The 21,583-nt window shown below is 47.4% G+C and overlaps 1 protein-coding gene across 6 annotated transcripts in view; it reads right to left on the bottom strand.

Annotated features, from left to right (window-relative positions):
* Positions 1–21,583, bottom strand: part of AGBL4 (AGBL carboxypeptidase 4) — a 1,107,854-nt gene that overhangs the window by 96,899 nt on the left and 989,372 nt on the right. For all 6 annotated transcript variants that reach the window (XM_080656977.1, XM_080656976.1, XM_080656979.1 and 3 more), the window contains 2 exons: positions 14,269–14,358; positions 6,775–6,889 (listed from right to left, as the gene is read on the bottom strand). In XM_080656977.1, coding sequence (XP_080513103.1) covers positions 6,775–6,889; positions 14,269–14,358 — 205 coding nt within the window. The remainder of the gene's footprint in view (positions 1–6,774; positions 6,890–14,268; positions 14,359–21,583) is intronic.

The raw sequence follows: 21,583 nt of genomic DNA, 5'->3' as shown, positions 1-21,583 counted from the left end.
GGATAAAAGGAAGAGGGAGAAGAAACCGTTTGGTTAAAAGTCTTCTTCAGCAGAGGCAGAGTGGCAGCGAGGGCCCAGGTGTGGGCTCTAGTGGGCCCCTGCAGGCAGTGGAAAGGGCCCAGGGAGGCAAGGAGACCCCTGGAGGGTGGTGCAGGGCGGGGAATAGTGGACAGTGGGAGATGAAGCTGAGAAGGAACTTGTAGGACACTGCTCATGCCTTGAATGCCAAGCTAACAAACAGGTTTAGGATCCTTCTGATGGTCGGTGGGAGCTACGGAGGGCATACAGGGAGAGTTGACCCTCTTCAAGCAGTGGTTTGGAAACTAGGACCAGAAATGGTGATTTAAAATACATATATATAATTGATTTCAGAGAGGAAAGGAGGAAAAAGAGATAGAAACATCAATGATGAGACAGAATCATTGATCAGCTGCCTCCTGCATGCCCCTGCCCCCACTGGGGATTGAGCCCACAACCTGGCATGTGCCCTAATAGGGAATTAAACCATGACCTCTTGGTTCATAGGTTGACACTCAACCACTGAGCCAGGCCAGTTGGGCAAAATGATGACATTCTTGATTCTATCCCATGTTTTGCTCCTCCAGATTCCCCAGCCACTAACTCTGGGCTACTGACTCCTCAGAGGCTTGTTTTCACCATAGAGTCAATTATTAAAATCAACTTGCTATCAACTCTAACTTTGAAATGCTATTCGGCTGCTTGCAGGGACAGGGATGCGGAGCTGCCTCCACAGACACCCAGCCATCTGGCCTGTTCTGTGGAATCTGGCTGGGAAGCTCATTTGAATAATTGGTTTTGGCGGCCTGCACTTGCGGGTTAGACACCTGATTACACTGCCAGCCCCAATGTCCTTTCAGCCACCATAGGAACATCACTCAGGTTACATAAAGCAGGAGAGCACCTCTGGGAGGCAAGGCCCTGTCTGGCCCCTGCTGTCGCTCACGCTTCATCCGGGCTATGGGGCTCACTCACTGTGTGACCTTGAGCAAGTTACTTAGCCTCGTTGTGACTTGGTTTCTTCTTTGCTCAGAGAGGGAGAGGATCTCTGTCCCGCTATGCCACCGGCTTTTCGTAGGGCTCTCAGAGAAGTCGGGGAGTTGTGACTTGGAAATACAGGCAGAAAGGTTCAGGTTGCAAAGAGCTCCAGGTCGGGCAGCAGGGTGCACCTGGGATGTACACTGAAGCACAGTCCTCAGAATTAGGCTTCTGATGGTTCCTTCCTGCTCCTGTTCCACTAGCTGGTTCTATAACTTGAGTGTGTTTCCTTACCTACCTATGCCTCAGTTTCCTCACCTGCAAACATGTGAATAATAATGGAGTGGTTCTAAGAATTAAGTGAAACAATCCATGCGACATGCCTAGAATAGCGCCAGGCCCAGGAGGCTCACTAGAGCTTAGCTCTTCATCGTCCCCATCAATACTGCCATTCTCATCACCATCATCATCATCGTCATCGTTGTAACTGTTCAGTCCTGGACACCATGCCTCAACAACCAGCATCTGGAGCCTGTTCAGAGGACAGCAGGAAGGAAAGGGAGAGAAGTGGATTTCAGGTGCCACATGGAAAGTTGGGAGGCTTTGGGGATCTTCAGCCTGGAGAACAGGAGCGGGCAGTGGTTGGAGCAGAGGTATCCAGTCTTCAAACAGCCGAAGGGCTACCGTGTAAATGATGGACTGAACCTAAGAGGTCCTTGAGGGCGGAGAAGCAGAAGGAATGGGCTGGCAGGCTTAGCCTGAATATAAACCTTCCCAAGTGGTCCACAGGGGCATCAGTGCAACATGATGCTTTGGGAGGGAGAGAACCACCCAGACCCAGCTGCAGGTAGACAAATAGAGGGAACTGCTGTCACTTAGGCATACTTTGTCCAAGCTCTCCTCCCCCTCCAAGGCTGATGGTGCTGTGACAGAGTCACCAAGTGGGTGAAACTTGGTCGGCTGGGAAGAAGGCTCTGGGAGAGGGGCCAGCAGGTCTTCCTGTGAGGAATCCTTGCAGTGGATCTTTGTTTTCCGTTTCTACTTGATGAAAAATAAAATGCACAGTTTTTATGCTGTCAGAGAACAAATGGGATATTGACATGTATTTCACACAGCTAATTTTATGTTCTATTCTATTTTAGCTAGTTCAAAATACTTCCTTCTTTGGATGTTGAAGTGGGCAGAGTCAGACAGTTATAATACGTGTGTGTGTGTGTGTGTGTGTGTGTGTGTATTTGTTGGAAATATCTCCCTGACGTTTCACCCTCTGCCATTGTTAACACTGTTTTGCTGTACAAATCTTTCTTTATCTCCCTTCTATGTCTGGTGAACTCCTGTATACCCTCCATCTTTCAAAACCCCACCCTTATCACTGGTCGGAGGACAGCCCTCCTGTTTTCAGGAGCAGTGGAGCGGGGGTGAAATCTGTGGCAGGCTACGATGGGCCTGCCCGGTTCACCAACCTGCTCTGCCCTTCCTGCTGAGGGACCTGGGGCAGGCTCCTTGGCATCTCTGTGCCTCAATTTCCTTCTCTATTTAAAATGGGGCTATAGGCCCGGCTGGCATGGTCAGTGGTTGAGCATTGAACTATGAACCAGGAGATCATGGTTTGATTCTCGGTCAGGGCACATGCCCAGGTTGCGGGCTCGATCCCTAGTATGGGGCGTGCAGGAGGCGGCTGGTCAATGATTCTCTCACATCAGTGATGTTTCTCTCTCTCTCTCTCTCTCCCTTCCTCTTTGAAATCAATAAAAATATATTTAAAAAATAAAAATAAAATGGGGCTACAACACTACCTCCATCGCAGGGCTGCTGAGAGGGTCACACGTGATGATATAGATAAGGTACAGTTAGTTGTAGGCACTTAGACGTTAGACGAGGCCTCCATAGGATCATTCACATACCCTCTAGTGAGGGCTTCTCACGGAGAAGGCCTCAGATTGCCGTCAGCTTCCCCACCTGGGCCCTGGCCCTCAGCAGGCCCTCCACAAACCTTAGTTAAATTGGATTTACTGCACTGCACATCCTCTGCGACATGAGGAGTGCCAGGGCCAAGAGACATAACGAGGCGCGGTCTGCAGAGCGTGGCAGCATCTCTCCACCGCGGAGCCATCTACACAGCGGAATCACTCTCACCACCCGGGGTGCCTACGCATCGCCCTGCCTCCACACTCCCAAGAAGCACCCGAGGTTTTCTGAAGATGCGAAATTTCACAGCCCCTTGCTATCTTTTGGGTAACTGCGTATTTTATGATGACTAATAGGCAATTACTATGGTAATATTGCAATCCAGCATGTGTGAGGTTTGGGAAATGAGAAATTATGGGTAACTACTTTGGACTCATTTCTATGGCAACAAAAAGTAATTGTCATTAAATACCAGTTATACTGAGGCTGTACCTGGTAATTATAGATTTTTATGCCCAGAAACATAAATAAAACCAATAAATTTATTCAAAGGTCTATGACTGTTTACTTATACGTGGCTCTATGGAATACACAATGACAAGCACCTAATTAAGAAATGCAAACCCACCACAGAGTCATGCTGTCAGATGGAGATGGAGAGTCTTTTTCTCAAATGCAAGACAACTTGTGCATTCCACACGCTCAGAAGAGAACGCAGGGGGCACAGGTAGAGGTGGAGGCTTTCTTCTCTGCCAAGGAAGTGATGGGGGAGGAGGTAGCAGAGAGAGCGAGACAGTGCAAACGCTGCCACGCGTGTGGGCAGCCACTGATGGAGGGACCAGGCCCCGCTCCAACCCAACGGCCTTCCACCAGGAGTTGCCTTGCACCTTCTTGTCTCTGCAAACACCTGATGCTACAGAATTCATCCTGCAAAGCCTCTAGGCCTCCAGTTCCCCCAGAACCTAGGAAGATGCTCGCATTGCATCAGCAGCCATACCAGTCTTGTGTTTTTTATTGTAAAATACACATAACATCAAATTTACCATCTTACTAATTTTTAATGATACAGTTCAGTAGTATTAAGTACATTCATATTGTTGTGCTACCATCAACATCATCTTTCTTCAAAACTCTTTTCATCTTATAAAACGGAACATCTATGCCCACTAAACAATACCTGCCCCCCCCCCCCCCGCTCCCCCCCCCTAATTCGGCCCTCTGTCTCTATGATTCTATATACTTTAAGTAATAACCTACCTTCCTTCCTTCCTTCCTTCCTTCCTTCCTTCCTCTGTCCTATGTCCCCTCCTTCCTGCCTTTCCTCCTGTACTCAAGCTACTTTGAGAAGATTTTTATTATTTGCAAGCACAGAAACTTTAACTAAGACCCCCCTTCACAGGGTGGCTATAAGGATGAAATAAGAGTGGGAGAGCTTGACATGGGCTGGGTGAACAAACAGAATTCTTGAAATGGCATTTCCTGCTATGAGTTTTATAAGCCCTAACACCCCTGGGGGAGTGTGTGTGTGGGGGGGAGGGTGTGGTTTGAGGGAACAATCTCCATAGGAAAGGGTTCCCTGACACAATTTGGAGAACACTAAATATATATCCCCCTCTTCAGATTCCTGTTTACTGGTATTAGCATTTTTGAAACTGAAAAATCTTATTGTAAAAGGACATGTTTAACTTTTCTCAGCTCTGTGTTTCCCAAACTTACTCGAATTCTGAATTCTTCCTCCCAGCCCCCATAATGCCATGGGAAGTCCCACCAAACTGTGGGAACTGCTGCTGTATCAGTCGGGGGCTCAGGAGGGGCCGGTCTCGGGGACCTCCAAGGTGCACACTCACCACATCTGGTAGTGAATTTTTGTGACTGATAGGCTCTTTTGTTGCTACTCAGAGCTATTTTAGCAACAGGATTAATGCCTGTGGTTAGAGATTCCTCTTAATGAGAGTCACACATTCTCACTTGGAGAATGCTGGGGGGTTAAACTTCAGGGCAGAACCACTTCTGAGGGTCGGAGCTCTTTCATCCTGAAATCCCAAATCACAAAATCTGGATCTTGAAGACATATTAAAGCATCTGGTTCCCCATCACCACCCCCGTGGCCATCCCAGGGAGAGGTGGCATCCGGGCCAAGGTCACAGACCTCTTTCCAGTGCATCCTCCCTGGATGGCAGAGGATGACATAAATGTGTGTGTGGACAGCATTGACCTCCCTCTGACCACGGCCGCTCTTGTAATTAAACAGAAATGTTAACATAAATCAAACAGTCATTCCGCCACCATCATCACTAACTGCATTCTGTCCAGGGAGGAGAACGGCACCATACTCAGGCCCGCAGCAAGCCATAAAACTTGCCAGTGCTAATGAACCATCACTTGAGCCAATTAAGAAAGGAAGCAAAACTGTCTTTAATTAAGGCATCATGCGTCCCGTGGGCTCTCTCTAACTCATATCCAGGGGGACTAGGAGGCCCCTCTGGACCGAATTGCCATGCTCTTGGAAAGCAGCAAACCAGCTCTGTTTGAAGTGAAGCTGGCAACCTGGGTTCTGGTCTGAGCTCTGCCACTACTCCCATCTCATCTCTGGGTCTCAGTTTCTTCATCAGTTGAGTCATTGCATTTCTTCACTCATATTCATCAAACACTCTTTGAGCACCTACTATGTGCTGATCTTTGCTGCCAGGTGCTGGGGTATACACAAAGACCATTAGGGCTCAGTCCCTGCTCTCTGGTGGCTAGCGGGTCAGTGGGGTCCATGCATTGGGATAAAACTTGCTCAATAACCAGACTGGTGGGAGCTCAGAGAAGGCTGTGACCAATTTTGTTTGGGGGTTGGGGAATGTTTCCCAGAAGAAGGGGAACAGCTGAGTTGTGAAGAGAGACGAGTGAGGTGAAGAAGGTATGAGGGGGTTCTGGGCAGAGGGTAAGGGATCAGAGACCAGCAGGACACATCCAGGGAACAAGGCTTTACTTAGTGTGGCCACAGCAACAGTTCTAAGAGTGGGAGGTGAGGCAGCACAGTAGACAGACAGATGCACACCAGGTCATACAGAGTCTTGCAAGCAAAGCCCAGCCCTTTGAATGTTTTTTTGAGAGTTGTTGTTGGACTCATAAGCAACAGAGCTGTATAATATGGGCAGAGAAGTTAGACAGTCAGTGATTTACTGGGTGTGACTTTGGGCGAATCAGTGGCCTCAACTGTGAAATAAGAGCAAGAACACTATCTGAGAGGATCCAATGTCTTTTCAGCAGATAACCCCTCAGCAGTGGAATTTAGGCTATAAATTATGGTGCACCAGCAGAAAGAGAACTCAAGACAGGAGTGCATGAGTGAGTATGGGGCTAGCTGGTAAGCCCAAAACACAGAAATGCTGTTCAGGTGATCTGGGGTGCCATTCCATTATTAGTGACCTCCAAAAGAAACACAGAAATGAAACAGCAATCATTATAACCACCATATGATATTCTGCAAAGCATAGTTATTACCACCATTTCTTCTGATGCTCACAGATACCCTGCCAGGTAAGTAATTATTATCTCCATTACACAAGAGAAATAGAGCATCAGAGGGGAAGTGAATTCCCTAAGGTTACATAGGAAGTAGGTTCCAAAACTGATAGTAGGCACCTGATTCTTGGTCCAGCAAGCTGCTCAGAAAACCCCAGCAAGTGATATCTCAGGTGGCTGAGCATAAAACAGCCAAGGCTCATTAGCCACATTTTCAAGAGCCAGGGTGAAGCTTCCTCTAATTAACTCATGGGAAGTCTGAGAATCCTTTCTCAAAAATACAACCCCTTTTACTTGTTGCTTCCATACCACCATCCTACAACTACCAGCTTCTGAGCATTCTCTCCTGTCACTCACCTGTAATTTCCCAGGTAGACTCCATCAGGGTTGAGCATTGGTGCAATCTTGAAGACCAGGTGTTCCCGCAGGACACGAGCAATCGGGTGCTGGCTTATGAGGAAGTCAATGATCCCTAGGGAAAGAGAAGCGTCTGAGTTAACCTCAAAGGGCTTTTAAGGAGGAAGCACATTGTCCTCAGCTTGGAAAATAGTGAAAGCTCAGCAGGTGACTGGGGTCTATATTGTTAGCCAATGTGGATGTAGGACTATGGGTTAGGTGTTGCCTGGGGAATTTTATACATAGATGTCTGTTTCCAAGAGATAGGTCAAGACATAAAATTGAAGCCCAAGGACAGGATGGAGAGACCATTTCCTGTGGAGAGCTCAGGGAGAGCTTCCAAAAACAGAGCATTTGAGCTGTGCCTTGGAGAGCCCACAGGGTTTTGACAGACTGAGATGAAGTTAGCTAAGTACTGACATCGAATTGATGACTATGGGGTCAGGGGACTTAGGGATCTGGATCCTCATGCTGAGGATGGGCACACCAGGAAGCAGGGAAGAGAAGGGATCTGGCTAAAGTCACATGAGGAGAGAGGTTTATTCAGTGTTCCCCAACTGTCCCTTTCCCCACTTTGAGGGTCCTCTGTTCCAGATTCCCTCTTTGCTTCTCACTGGCACCAACATCACCTTGCCTCCAGGTCACTAAATTTAGAAAAGTTGAATTCTCCATGACTCTCCTCCCCAAGTCAGGCTGTCCCCAAGTCTCTTCTTTGAATCTAGCAAAGCTGCCCTCATCCCATCCTTCTGCCTCTCTTCTGCTCTATGCCACCACCACATCTGGCCTGGATGACAGCCAATGCCTCTGACAGGTGCCTTACACACTGCAGCCAGGGGATCTTCCTAAAGTGCAAGTGTGACCCTGCCACTCCCTCCTTGATGTCCTCTGGTGATGGCCTGCATGCATCCACAGGAGAGGAGGTGAAAAAACAACGCTGAGCCCTTGCCCTCCCCTTCCTTTTCTCAATGCTTCTTCATCTAAGACCAAAAACAATGGGCAAGATGGCACCCTGGCATCCCATGAAATGACTGTGATACTGGAAAGTAGTAGAGAGTACACAACCCTTCCAAAATGCAGAAGAGCAACTCCTGTCCTGCTGGAGAGTACACCAGGGAGAAGAAGCTTTGAGCTGGGCCCTGGAACATAGTAGGTTTGACAGATGGACAGGAGGAGGCGGCAAGGTGACTAAGAGCAGTCCCCATGCCCAGCGGCAAGCACTTAGCTCCTGGAGTGATGCTCCGCTCCAGAGCACATTCCAGAGCTGTTGGGACCAGTGAGGGATGGTTCAGGCTTTTCATTAGGCCAAGGCTGAGAATCCATGGGCAGCCACAAGCCAGTTGGACATCATTTACTCCTCTGCCGATGCAGCAGTAGACCAGATGTCTTAATTTATTTGTTGGTCTTCATACTAAAGCTGCAGTTTGCCAGTAAACAGGCAGGGTAATGATGCCAGGCACCCTTGTTAGGGGCTCATAATTGCTTAATCTGTCCACTAATTGACCCTGGCTCCCGGGGAGGCCCTTCATCAAGGAGCCAGCCTGCGCTCAGGGCCTGACCATGCTGCCTCAGAGAATGGCTTCTGGAAACGGAGTAGCTCATTGTGATCCATCCTCCTTCACAGATGAACAGATTAATTGGGCTGCCAATTAGGCAGCTAATAAGATGATGAGAGAAAACAAAGACAGACCAAAAGCTGCAGCCACTCTGAGCTCCGGCTCCCAGAATGAGGGTGGGGATGGAGAGGAAAGGTTTCAGACCCATCTCCTGGCTTGTGGTCAGATACAGTTCAACGGGCATCATTCCCATTGGTCAGGAAATTGGGAGGGGACCTTCCATGTTGTTTTGGTGAGAAAGGTGGGAAGTGGCGAGGAATATGAAGAGAAATGTTGGGGAAAGTAAAGAGTGGAGAGTAAATGCCATCCCTGGCCACGGGCCAAAAGCATTGCATGGGCAGAGGAAGTGGAAAGAGCATGGACTTGGGACCTGTATTCGAATTATGACTGGTTAAACTAGAGAAGTTACCAGCTTTCTCTGACAGGTTAACTCATTTTGACATATGGAAAATAATACTAATCTGAAAGGCTGCTCTGTGACTGGGTTAGAGCTCCTGTGTTCCAACTGCCTGACACAGCAGCTGAAAATTGTAATGTGCTTTAAGAAACTCACCTAGATAAAGGTTGACAGACATGGAGGGAAGTGAAAAGCAGAATGGAGTTTAGAACTAGGAGTCCTGGTCTGTGAAGTTTAATGACTATGGGATTTGGGGACAAGGATACTGAATTGGAAAAGCCACAAATCAGCAATCAGAGCTCCTGGGCCCCAGTTTTGCTTGGTGGGCCCACTCTTGTCTTTACAATAAGGAAAAAGAACTCAGTAACTCCCCAGAGTGCACCCTCACTGACAGTCTTGAATTTCATCTATTTCTTCCCTCTCTTCGGGAGCAGAAGAACCCTCCTCTGCCAAGTGAGGAGAACAATCTCCCTCCTGCCGGGAGACACTTATCAGCCCCATAAGATCGGTCTGTCCCTTTAGTAAATAAGTTTTCAGGGTCTTTCCTTCCAGCGGATTTAATCAGGGAGGTGGGAGAAAGCAGGATGACAGTAAAGCTGGAGGCAGGAAGGCTGTGAGTGTGAGTGTGTGTATGTGAGTGTCTGTGGGTCTCCTTCCTCCTCCTCTTACCCCCACAGGACAACCTGAGGCATGACCTCCCAGAGGGAAGGTCAGCTCTACACCTGTCTAGGGTTTGGTGGGCACCTTGGCACAGAGCAGCAGGGTCCAGGCTATGGGACAGGAGACCTGGGTCTGGTCCCCACTCTACCAGGTGACATGTAGTGAATCCTTTGGCTTTTCTGAAGAGCAGGGCTGAGAACTGCCCAATGACCTGGTAGGATTACTGAGAAGAGAGTAAGAGAGAGTGGGCATGGTAGCACCTCCACGTGCCTGATGCTGCCCTGAGCCTGACATACATGGTCTCATTTGCCCTCCCAGCAGCTCCATGAGGACTACTCAGCTGCCCCTTTTTTGCAGAGAAACAGAGGCTCTAGGAGGGTTGAGGACTTGCTGAAGGTCCCTAGCTGGGAGGTGGAAGTGGCAGGACTCAGACTCGGGCCTGCCCAAGTGCAGGCCCCTCTGTGCCCACTGCCCACGCTGCCCTCCAGGGGGATGTGCCTTGCCTGCATTATCATCCCACAGTGTAGGTCTAATTAACTCAATTATGAAGGATCTGAATCGGGGAGGGTCTTCAACAATAGAGCAGTCACTGCACCAGGAGGAAGAGCTGAGGTCTAGTCCTGGCCAACCAGCTGACGTGCAATGTGGTCTTCCCCTATGTAAATGAGGAGGGTTTGGTAACAGATCTCTCAAGGGTGTGAGGAAGTGGGGGATAGAAGTCACACACTGGGCTTTGGTTCATGATGAGGGTTAGTGGACCCATACCTGCACTTGCAAGTGCTCCGTTAGCCATGACCTCCCTCTTGATAGCACATACAGAGGCCTGCTGAACACCAGGCACTGTCCTAAGTGTTGTGTGAACATTAACTCATTACACTCTCACAGCAACACTAGGAGGCCGGATTCCTACTATGATTTCCCTTTAAGGTAAAGGAATGGAGGCACAGAGAGGTTAGGGGACATCCCCAAGGTCACTGTACTAAGGGGAAGAGCTGGGATCCAATCCCAGGTGCTACACATGCTCTACTCCAGGACAACACCGAGTACTTGTGGCTGATGAGCAAGGAGAGTGTGGCCTCACAGAGGCCAGGAGAGGGTCTGGGGCGGCAGAGGGGTGGCTGAGAATCAACCATCCCACCACCAAGCAGCTCTGCCTCCCTTCCCGCCACCGCCTCCGGAGCTCTGCGAGGACAAGGCTCCACTCTGCTCCCAGCAGCAGGTGTGTCAGCAGCTTTGCAGTGAGAACCTTGGTCCCAGCCAGATGGGGTGACCAGGCCCACGTGTCTGTTCCCCACTCAAGGTCACTGAGCCAGTTAATGGGGAAGAAGAAAACAGAACGAAGGTACCAGACATCATCCTTCCAGGCCTTGGGTCCCCCTGCCCGCCCCACAACCAGGTGGGCTGGGTCTGGGGGTGGGCTGGGTCTGGGGAAGAAAGTCCAGCTGAGCCATTGTGGGGACTGAGAAACCTTTGGGGAAGACTGTGCCTCAGTCTCTCATTGGCAATGGGGAAAGGATGCCTGACTTAAGCTGCCTCCAGGAAGGAGGAGCTGTGTGTCCTGAGGGACAGCCAGGGATGGGAAAGATGGAGGCAGGATTGGGGAGAGGGGCCCACGCCACACCTGCCATGAGTTAGTGTGTGGCCTTGGGTAAGCTACTTTGCTTCTCTGAGCCTCTACACCCTCTTCTGTAACATGCACACCCACTCTTGTGGGATGTCCAGAGAGCTGTGTGTTCCGGGCAGGAGCTTGGTCCTCTAGCGTTTCCCATTGATGAGCGGGACATGCGCAGGCTTGGGAGACCCATATTCAAAGCCCCCCTAGGGCTCCCTTCTGCACCCTTCTCCCTCTTTCTGTCTCCTTCGGCCCCTCCTGTGCCCTTCAGCCCCCTTCTGGCTATGGGACTTTGAGGCTCCTCTTTCTGAACTCAGATTTAGCATCCCAGAGCCAATACATCATGTGTCCCTCACCACAGCCCCAGGAGATGAGCAAAATAGTACCCATTTTACAATGTGGAAAATGACATTTGAAGACCCAACCCTAGGCCTCTGGTAGCTCATGGTTTAAAGGGGAAGAAACAATATAACTCTAATATATAACAAATCAGGGTAATTAAGATGACTATCAGGTAACCTCTAAAGCAGCCATAAAGTAAGGGGCTATAGGGTGTGGCCTCTGACATAAACCTTGGGCTACGGGAAGTGTTTACCAAGTGGCAAGGAGCAGCAGGCAGAGGAGTAACAGGTGCAAAGGCCCAACAGTGGAGATAGGATTGTCCATTCAGGGATTAAGTTGTGTGGGGCTGGGATATAATAAGGCTGAGGCCAGAGAACCTGGCAAGAGCCAGATCATGAAGGGTGAATGTCGTGCAAGGAGTTTGGAGTTTATCTTGAGAAGGTAGAGGGGAGGCATTAAAGTCTCTGCCCAGGAGGAAGCTTTGATTGAAAGCCTACAGGATAGCACCGGCTCTATCAACTCCGCACCATCCAGGTTCCTTTTTGGAAAAGCAGGGCCAACAGAGAGAGCACCTGAGCTCTACTCAACTCTGTGCCTCAGGCCTCGCCTATAAAATGGGAGGCGGCCCTGCCCTTTTTCCACTGCACACAGAGGAGGTGGGCATGGGAGTCTAAGCTCCCAAAGATGAAAGTATTGCTGGTATGGCTGCTGCCTTTTTACAAAGAAGGACTCGATAGTTGCATCCAATTAGCTGGGGGAACAGGTCTGCTGCCAAGTTTAGTAACGGCCAGATGGCTGCCGCAAAGCCAAGAGGGACCTGGGAGAGGTTACTGCAAGGACAGTGCTGGAAGTGAGAATGCCAAGGAAGAAGCTAAGGTGACTGGAGCGAGGAGGTGAGACAGCCCAGCTGCGCCTCGTCCGAGCTGCTTGGCTCTGGGGGATCACCTTCTTTCCCTGAAACTGTCTCCTTGCCTGAAACATCTGGGCAGGCAATTATGTCCAATCACAGCGCTGGAAGAATGCAAATGGGGAAAATAGACCCCATATTTATCTGCATAATGCTTCACAGTGTACAAAGCAGATTAGCTGCTTCACCCTCTCAGATTTCCATGAGGAAGGAGGGGCACCTACTGCATGCCTGCTGGATGCCGCCTATAGGACAGGGTGTTTGTGTGCATTCACCCCAGGCCAGCTCCATCACAGCCTTCAGACAGGGATTGGTTTCCTAACCCATTTCACATTCCAGGAAACTGTGTCACACGGCGAGGAAGCAGCAGAGCCGATATTTGACCCCAAGGCTATCTCATGGCAAATCACCAGGTACTTCCCCCGGCAGCAGGCCATCTCCCTCAAGTTCTGTGACCTTAGGGGATTTTCCTATCCCTTTGACCTCATGGTCACTTTGAGACTAAAATGAGATAAATTACTTAACTTCTCTTAACTTCAATTTTCTCATATTAGTTCCTCTGACATTGAAAAACTCATATAGTGGAAATAAGTTAAGTCAAATGAATAAAACTAGATAATTTTAAAAAATGTGTATTTTATTTTACATGTTACAATGCTAGGCACATATTTGGTATCATGTACTTTATATATAGCACACCCACTAGATAGGTAAAAGTGCAACAGTGTTGGCAGGAATGCAGGACACCAGGAGCTCTGATGCATTGCCTGAGGCAGCAAATGCCTGGAAAAGTGAACATGCACATGTCTATGGCCCAGCAGTTACATTCATGGTTAAACCCCCTAGGAAGGAATTCGTACTTGTGCACAAGGCACTTGTGTAAGCACATTTGTATCAGCATTGTTTGCAAGAGAAAACACTGCAAACAACCTAACTCTTCCTTCAGGAGCACAGACATGTCAGTGGAGGTGCAGACAGAGTGGAGTAGACTGCATGGTGAAACAGTGAACAGCTCTCTTCACCGACATGGATACTGGGTGAAAGCCAGTGTGGGCACACACAGGACCGTACCATTTTTATAAAGTTCAAAACCATGCAAGACTAACACCACATTGTTTAGGAATGCTTGCATGCTTAGTAACTGTTAAAGAAAAGACAAATACAAAATTCAAGCTGATGGTTATTTGTGTGATGGGGAGGGCGGGAAGGAGGACATAGGCCTTCAAAGGAATTGATAATCTTCTGCTTCTTACGCTGGGCATTCACTAAATTATTATTTATATGTTACTTATTGAATATATTTATACAGCTGACTCGTTCAATGTATTTTATATAGATGAAATATTTGATAATAAATAAAATGCAATCATAAAGAGATATATTTGAGAAGAGACATTGTATCTTATTTATCTCTGGCTGTCTGACACCAAGCATGCTTCCTTGCTCATGATGGGTATTTCAAAAGTTGTGTGTTCAGTGGATACTTGAGTAAATGAGTGAATAGAAAAATTTTAGTCCTTGACTCCCCAGTTCACTGCCTGCCCTTCCATCAATGTGCACTTTGGCCTGGGTGAGATGTATTTTTGTTATAAACCACTGGAAACAAGTAAAACACAGCCAGAGAGTGTAGCTGTCTCTGTACAGCCGTACATTGTCAATACAGCAAATATTAGAGAACTTCATTCGGTCCCCCTGTTCATTTATGCATCCATCCACTCATCCATCCAGTCATGCATACATACATGAGGTCATATTTATTGAAAATAAATCCTAGGGAAGATCAAGTGTAATCTTTTTAGAAGTGAAGTGAATTCCCATCCAAGATAATGATTCTGTGTGTTACCTCACTGTCCCAGAGACCATCACAGAGCCCCAGTGGGCATGGGGGGCAAGCACAGGATGCCCATGGGGTCCTGCTACTCACCTTGGCACACAAAGGAAGAGGGTGTTTCCCCTGGGTGGACTCGCCCCGTGATGAATACCACCTTCTGCTCTGCCCCTTCCCGAAGATTGTCTGGAAGATAAAATAAAAGAAGGCTGTTAAGGAAGGCAAGGAAAGCTGAGACTAGGAGAGAGAGAAAGCAGGAAATGGGCTGGATGCTTTACATTTATCTCTTAAATCATCCAAGCATGTCAAACTCGCCGTCAGTGGGCTGCATGCCTCATTTATTTGGCCAGTGTTAGCCTTTGAGTTTGACATGTTGAATAATTTAATTATGTCCCTGGCTACTCAATATTAAAATACTATATCCCATTCCTTGATGCAACTCATTATATTAATATTAAAGTCATGTAAAGAGGTCATATGAATGACTAAATCCCAGATCCACTGACTAGGCAAGTTGTATACCCATTCTGAGTTTTCATTTGCTAACCTATAAATGTGGATAATAATATCTACTTTATAGGGTTGTTGTAATGATTAAACAAGCTAACATATTGCTTAGTAAATATTCAGTAACTGATAAAGTAAAGAAGGTAATACTTAAATTAGTAATAGTGGCAACTGCCTTTCAATTAGTTCCTTTTATGTCAGGCACAATATACAAATTATTTATAATCCTTACAGAAACTTTCTCATTAATAGCCCTTTTTATAGAGGTGGAGACTGAGTCTCAGAGAAGCTATATAACTTGCTCAAGGTCAGACAGATAATAGGTGAGGGAGAATGAAACGATACCCATGTGAACTGCACAGAGAACTAGGACTCATTTGAATCCCCTCATTGATTGTGCAGGCAATCAGTCGAGAAACCAGAAGGACCATGCCTTAGTTGTCCTTCTCAAATACTCTAACAAAGTTTAAAAACAAATCTCAAAAGGACCAAGCTTGAGAAAAGAAATTTAACTGACTGGTATATAAATCCCAACTCTCTTTAAAGGAAGATAACAGAATCCAGACATTCAACCATGTATAATTCACAAAATCCAACATCCAATAAAAAATTACTAGACATGCAAAGAAGTAGAAAAATATGGCTCTGAATCTTGGCCCAAGCTCTTGCTGCCTCTACAGAAGTCTCACTTGTATCAGAAAATTTAGCTACTGTGCAAAGATACAATTAAGCAAAAGCAGTAGGCAACCGTGACAGTCCCAGAAAGAAGGGGCAGGAGAAGGGTACTTAGCTGTGGGCAGAGGAAGGACTGATTGCCCCAGAACAGACCAACAACCTGAAGTGAATTCAGAAATGAAAATAGAGAGAAGCTGGATTACAGGATTCCATTGAGGGCAGTTAGAAACAGGGAGCAGGATTTCAGCTTCTGAAATGCTAGAGACAGGTTATTTTGAATGTAGTTCATGATCCCACTTTTAGTACATCAATGTCAGATACCAAAATAAAAACTAGTAACTCTATGAAGCCTGGTTCTAAAGGCTTGGGACTTGCTTGGCCTGTTGGGGTGAGGTCAATTGATTCCTTAATGATAGGAAAGGCAGCAAGATAGATAATGGAGGCCAAATATGTTTCTGAGAACTCACTGTGTACTCAGCGCTGTGTTAGGCACCTTTAGGACCAAAGGGAGAAAGAGAAGACCCACCTTTTCTAAAGAAGTTCATGGTCAGACATGTGATCTTTTCCTAGACTGAACAGAAGCTCCACAAGGGAGAAACTGCAACTTGCACTGTGCATGTTTAATGTCTTTCCCAGGACCTTGCATGGAGCAGGTGTTTAGAAACCATCTGCTAAACTAATAAATAAATAAAAATACTCCTATAGATGATGGTTTATAAAGAAATTTAGACACACATTATCTTATTTACTCTTCATCATGTCTCTGTGAGGTGGAGAGTACTGACTCCATTTTACAGGGGAGGGTCCTGAGGCTCACAGGTGGAAGGTCATGTAGTTGGCAGAGGTAGTTAAGCTTCAGCTCCCAGTCCAGTGCCACTTTCCCCACCTTATGTGTCTCCTCCGGATCCACTAACAATGCAAGACTCCATATCCCCTGCATTTCCATCTATAACAGTGGTTCTCAACTTTTCTAATGCTGTGACCCTTTAATACAGTTCCTCACTTTAATACAGTTCCTCATGTTGTGGTGACCCCCAACCACAAAATTATTTTCGTTGCTACTTCATAACTGTAATTTTGCTACTGTTATGAATCGTAATGTAAATATCTGTGTTTTCTGATGGTCTTAGGCTCTACAGCAGCGGTTCTCAACCTGTGGGTCACCACCCACAGGTTGAGAACTACTAGCAGAGTCACCTAAGACCATCGGAAAACACAGATATTTACATTATGATTCATAACAGTAGCAAAATTACAGTTATGAAGTAGCAACGAAAATAATTTTATGGTTGGGGGTCACCACAACATGAGGGACTGTATTAAAGGGTCGCAGCATTAGAAAGGCTGAGAACCACTGATCTATAACATATACAAAAGTGTTTGCTTTCATTCCTTATTCCTGGGATATTATAAATACTAAGAGAGTTCTACTCTCTTAGTATTTATATTGCTTTTCCCTTAATAAAAAAAATGCCACTGAGCCCTTTAAAAAACAGTGTGTAACACTGATGCCATCTATCTCAGCAGTTCAGAAATGATAAATGGCATTACCGGGGCCCTCGGTGAAGGCTACCTCTATGAATGTCTCTCCTGACCCATTATCAACTCAATTGCATTCAGCATTTCTGCTGACCACAGGAAAATGCAAAATGGGCATTCTATTTGCACACTAATTTCACCGAGCCCCTGCGTCTTCATAAAATGATAACGTGGGGCTAATAAAAATCAAGCATCTCGGGTGCTAATATAAGCAAATGTTGATGCAGGCAGGTAACAAACTGCTTTGTCATTTAGGAGGCCGTAAAAGAGCATTATAATCATCTTTAGACAAAATGGATGGCGCGCCTTTGCTTAGTTTTTAGCTTTCATTTGCAAAATCAATTTAAGGTAATGTAGCAGCTCTGAGGCAGTGTGACATGGGACCCCCCCCCCCCCATTCCTGTCACCGAGTCCCTGGACTTGTGCAAAGCCAATTAAACATATTCTTGGAGGAGGCAGCAGGGAGGGTGAAGGAAGCATGCTAAAACAAAGCCATGGAAAAGAAGCTGAACAATGAGAACAAAGACAACCTGTAAGGAATGGTAAACCTGGACAAGCGTGGCGGGTGTCGCTCAGGGTATAAGGGCACACTCAAGTGGGACCAGGACAGCGGTCCCTCCTTAGTTAACAGAAGGTGTTTGAGACAAATGTGCTTATGTGGCATCACAGCGCACACGTGTGCGCACACACACACACACACACACACACATACACACACACACTCCTTTGTCGTCATATCCCTCTCATCATCCACTATGTCCCTATTCATAAAATATTTATTGAACACCTTTTTGGTTGCCAGGCATTAGCTATAATTATCTTCATTTCACAGGAAACCAATGAGAAGAGGCATTCAGGGACTGGTCCAAGCTCCCCCAGCTAACGGCTGGCCCAGCCCAAGACCCACCCAGGCAGTCTGACTCCACAACCGGTGCTCTCAACTAACCTCTGTGCTCTCCCGCTTCTTGCAAAGGACGATATCATCCAGTTACAACACAGTAATTAAATAATGTTTATTCAGTACTGATTCTGTGCCAAGCACTTTACATATATGATCTTATTTCATTTTCATGGTCATGCAGTGAAACATCTACTATTCTTACCTCTATATTGTAGATTAGGAAATTGAGATCCAAAAAGGTTAAATGGCTTGTCTAAACCTACATAAGTAGCAAATGTGGGAGCCAGGATTATACCTAAGTCTTTATGGACCTGAAATTTATGCTCTTAAGCACAGTGTCATATCATCTCTCAAAGATAAGGTCCTTATGGGGATTTAAAAATACATCCACAAATTCTGTGTTCATCTCCTCCCTCCAGAGGTAGAGAGGCACTCCTCTCCCCTTCCCTCCCCTTCGCTGTGGGCTGGACTTAGAGACTTGCTCTAACCAAGAGGACGCTCTGGACGTGGTGGCACCTCCCCATGGAGATTAGGCTTCCATCGTGAGTGCACCGTCTCTCTTGGGAATCACTCACTCTGGGGGCATCCAGCTGCCATCACATGAGGACACTCAGGTGGCCTGTGGAAAGGCCCATGTGGGGAGAAACTAAAGAATCCAGACAACAGCCAAGAGAGACTGAAGCCAGTCCAAACCAAGGAGTGAGCTTAGAAGGGGGCCTCCAGCCCTGCTGATAACCAACTGCAGCCTCATGGAGGACCCAGGGTCGGGACCACTCAGGTCAGCTGTTCCCGCATTCCTGACCCTGAAGAATCTGAGAGATGATAAATGCTTAATGTTTAGATGCTGAATTCTAGAGTGATAGCTAACTAATTAACTTGTCTATAGATGACAAATTCAGTGAGGACCAGAACCATAACCTCTTGGTGCCAAGATGAAGATGAAGATGAAGATGATGAAGAGCCTCAAATTATCCATGGATCTGTGGATGGTGAAGGTGCTAGAAGAAGGCCCCAAAGAGCACTAGCTGGACTCTCTAAGGACAAAAATCTCCTCAAAGTGCACATTACCAGTTTGGTTTCCCTACCTCTCCTGACAATAACTTATCATTGAGGTATTATGTGCAGTTTTTATTTTTACCTCTAAGCCTTTTTCATTTTCTGAGAAAATTCCTTCATATTGGTTTCTAAGCCAGATCAATCGCAGTCTCTTCTCCAATACTCCAGGGCCCAAAAAGGTCCACACCACACAAAGCTGGAGAAAAAGAAATCTTGGTGGCAGTAACAGCATGGCTAGCTGGTACCTGTCTGAGGGCCCGTCAGGACCAGCATAGCCTTGTCCCTGGTCTTCCTATGTCAACACCATTCCTGTCTGTCCATCTTCCCCCTGGCCCCCAAAGTGGAATTTCTAAAATGCAGATGGTAGCATACCTCTCCCTCTGCTTACAACCCTCAGCAGCTCTCTGCTGTCCTCCAGGGGAGCCCAGCCTCCTTTCCCCAGCATCTCTAGTCTCTGGTGGCCATGCCCCTCCACAGGCCTGGCCTCGGCTAACTTTTGGCAGCTCCACCTCGGGCCACGTTCTCCCACACTTGGGTTCATGTTTTTCTCTCTGCCTGGAATGCCGGCCCCCAGCTTGTCTGTCTGGCTTACTCCTACTAAGCCTCCCAGGCTCTGCTCAGATGTACCTCTTCTGAGAAGGCAGTGAGGAAACTAACACTCACCCAGGACTTGTTTTTGACCGCCCTGGTGTTCATGTTGGATTGCATCTGATTTCATCAGCACGATAATTCTGTACTTTTCCCTACAAAATTCGTCATGTTGAAGGCAACCTAAGGGTATCCCTGTGGTTGATCTGACAATAAAGAGGGATCAGGGCTTTGAATTATAGGTAGAACATGCTCAAGGTGCAGAATTTCTTATATATAATCGTAGGAGAAAATGTAGGGTTAGGAGGCATCAATAGAGCTTTTGGGGACAGTGGAGAACAATGAGTGTGTTTGAATAGAGATGAGAGCTGAAAGCAGACTTCCGGGGCTGGCTCAGCCAAGCTGACTGAGGGCAAGTCCCACAGCAGGGGGAACTGGGTGAGGGGTGCTGAGGGGAATACTGGCCCCTGTGTTTCTTCTGTCCCCTGATGGGGTCAAATTGAAAGCCTGCTGGCTTCCTGGCAGCTGCACCAGGACTCACATCCAGGCCCCAGATTATTGGCTGTGAGGTTTTGGGCAAATTACTTATACATTCTGAGCCTCCGTTCCCTGTAAAATGAGAATAATAATCCCCAGCTCACAAGATAAGGGACGGACGTTTAAGTCCCTGCCCCATTTATTGAATGACAAGCCACAGAAATAGGGTTTCTTAGCTCTATTGACATCTGGAGGTGGATAACTGTGTGTGTGTGTGGTGGGGTGGACGTACAGCAATATCTCTAGCCTCTATCCACTAAATGTCAGGGGCACACTGATACCTAGTTATGACAATTACAAACAGCTTCAGACCTCACTAAATGTCCCACATCTCCTCGGAGACAAAATAGGCCCTGGCTAAGAACCAGTCCCCAGCAGTGGTCGGCAAACTCATTAGTCAACAGAGCCAAATATCAACAATACAACGATTGAAATTTCTTTTGAGAGCCAAATTTTTTAAACTTAAACTTCTTCTAACACCACTTCTTCAAAATAGACTCGCCCAGGCCGTGGTATTTTGTGGAAGAGCCACACTCAAGGGGCCAAAGAGCCGCATGTGGCTCGCAAGCCACAGTTTGCCAACCATGGCCCTAAGGGAATATTCTCCTTTATTCTGATTGGCCTATTACTATCTTCCCAAGCAAACTTTAATTTCTTAGATTTTATATCTTTGCACCAAGTCCTCCAAAAAGCCTTTGCAGACAGTGCCAGACCACAGTGGCTTCACCTGCCTCTGAACCCACAGAGCTCATCTTGGCCCCCCATCCGGTCGTAAATCATTTGCTGCCTCGCTCAGGCAGGACCCAAAGCCGCGATGTTCCGCTTGATGCCCAGCATCTGGTCTTCTTGAGAAAACAGTCGTGTTAGCAAAGTTTATTTTCAGTTCCCCGCTCCCAGCCCTGCCATCCTCACCTACACTAGATCTCCCAGAATCTCAAATCTCCTAAGTGCTCCACGGTGGGGATCGGGTGCTCTGCCCTGGATGAGTTGGAGAGAACAGGGATTATTGCCATTGAAAAGCATATGCGTTCATTCTGTGACAAGGCGCCTCTCCCATACCCCTCACATATCCACCACAGATTAAAACCGCTCGTTTGGCTTGAGAAAGTGTAAGGAAGCCTCCAGCTTACAGGAGACCCACAGAGGCTGTCAGAACCACAAAACCTGTGGAGATGAAGGAGACCCAGAAAGGACAGTGACTCGCCTCGGGCCACTCAACTAGCGGGTTCAGCCCTGGAGAGCAGGGCATAGAGCTCCAACGTCCAACAGCCTCCTCCCACCACCTGGGCTGCCTCGGGCAATGTCCCTGATGCAGGGGAAATGCCCAGTGGGTGCTTGCCAAGAAAGTGAAAGGAAGCCAAGAAGCAATGGGCCTGTGATACAGAGGGCCAGGGCCAGCTGCCAATGCTCTCACCTTGACAGCCACAGGAGCAGAGCCTGCCCCCCCCCCCCCCCACACACACACAATAGGTATTTTCATATACCACATTTCAGGCTGGTCCCTGGGGACACAGGGAGGAATCAGACACTGCCATCCAGGAGCTCAAAGATTAGTGGAGGAGGAGAAAGATCCAGCCTGGCTTTGGGTCTATAAACTTGAATTCTAGA

This window comes from Plecotus auritus (genome assembly GCF_963455305.1).
Source record: "Plecotus auritus genome assembly, chromosome: 2".
NCBI lineage: Eukaryota > Metazoa > Chordata > Mammalia > Chiroptera > Vespertilionidae > Plecotus > Plecotus auritus.
This window is presented reverse-complemented; position numbering and strand designations above follow the sequence as displayed.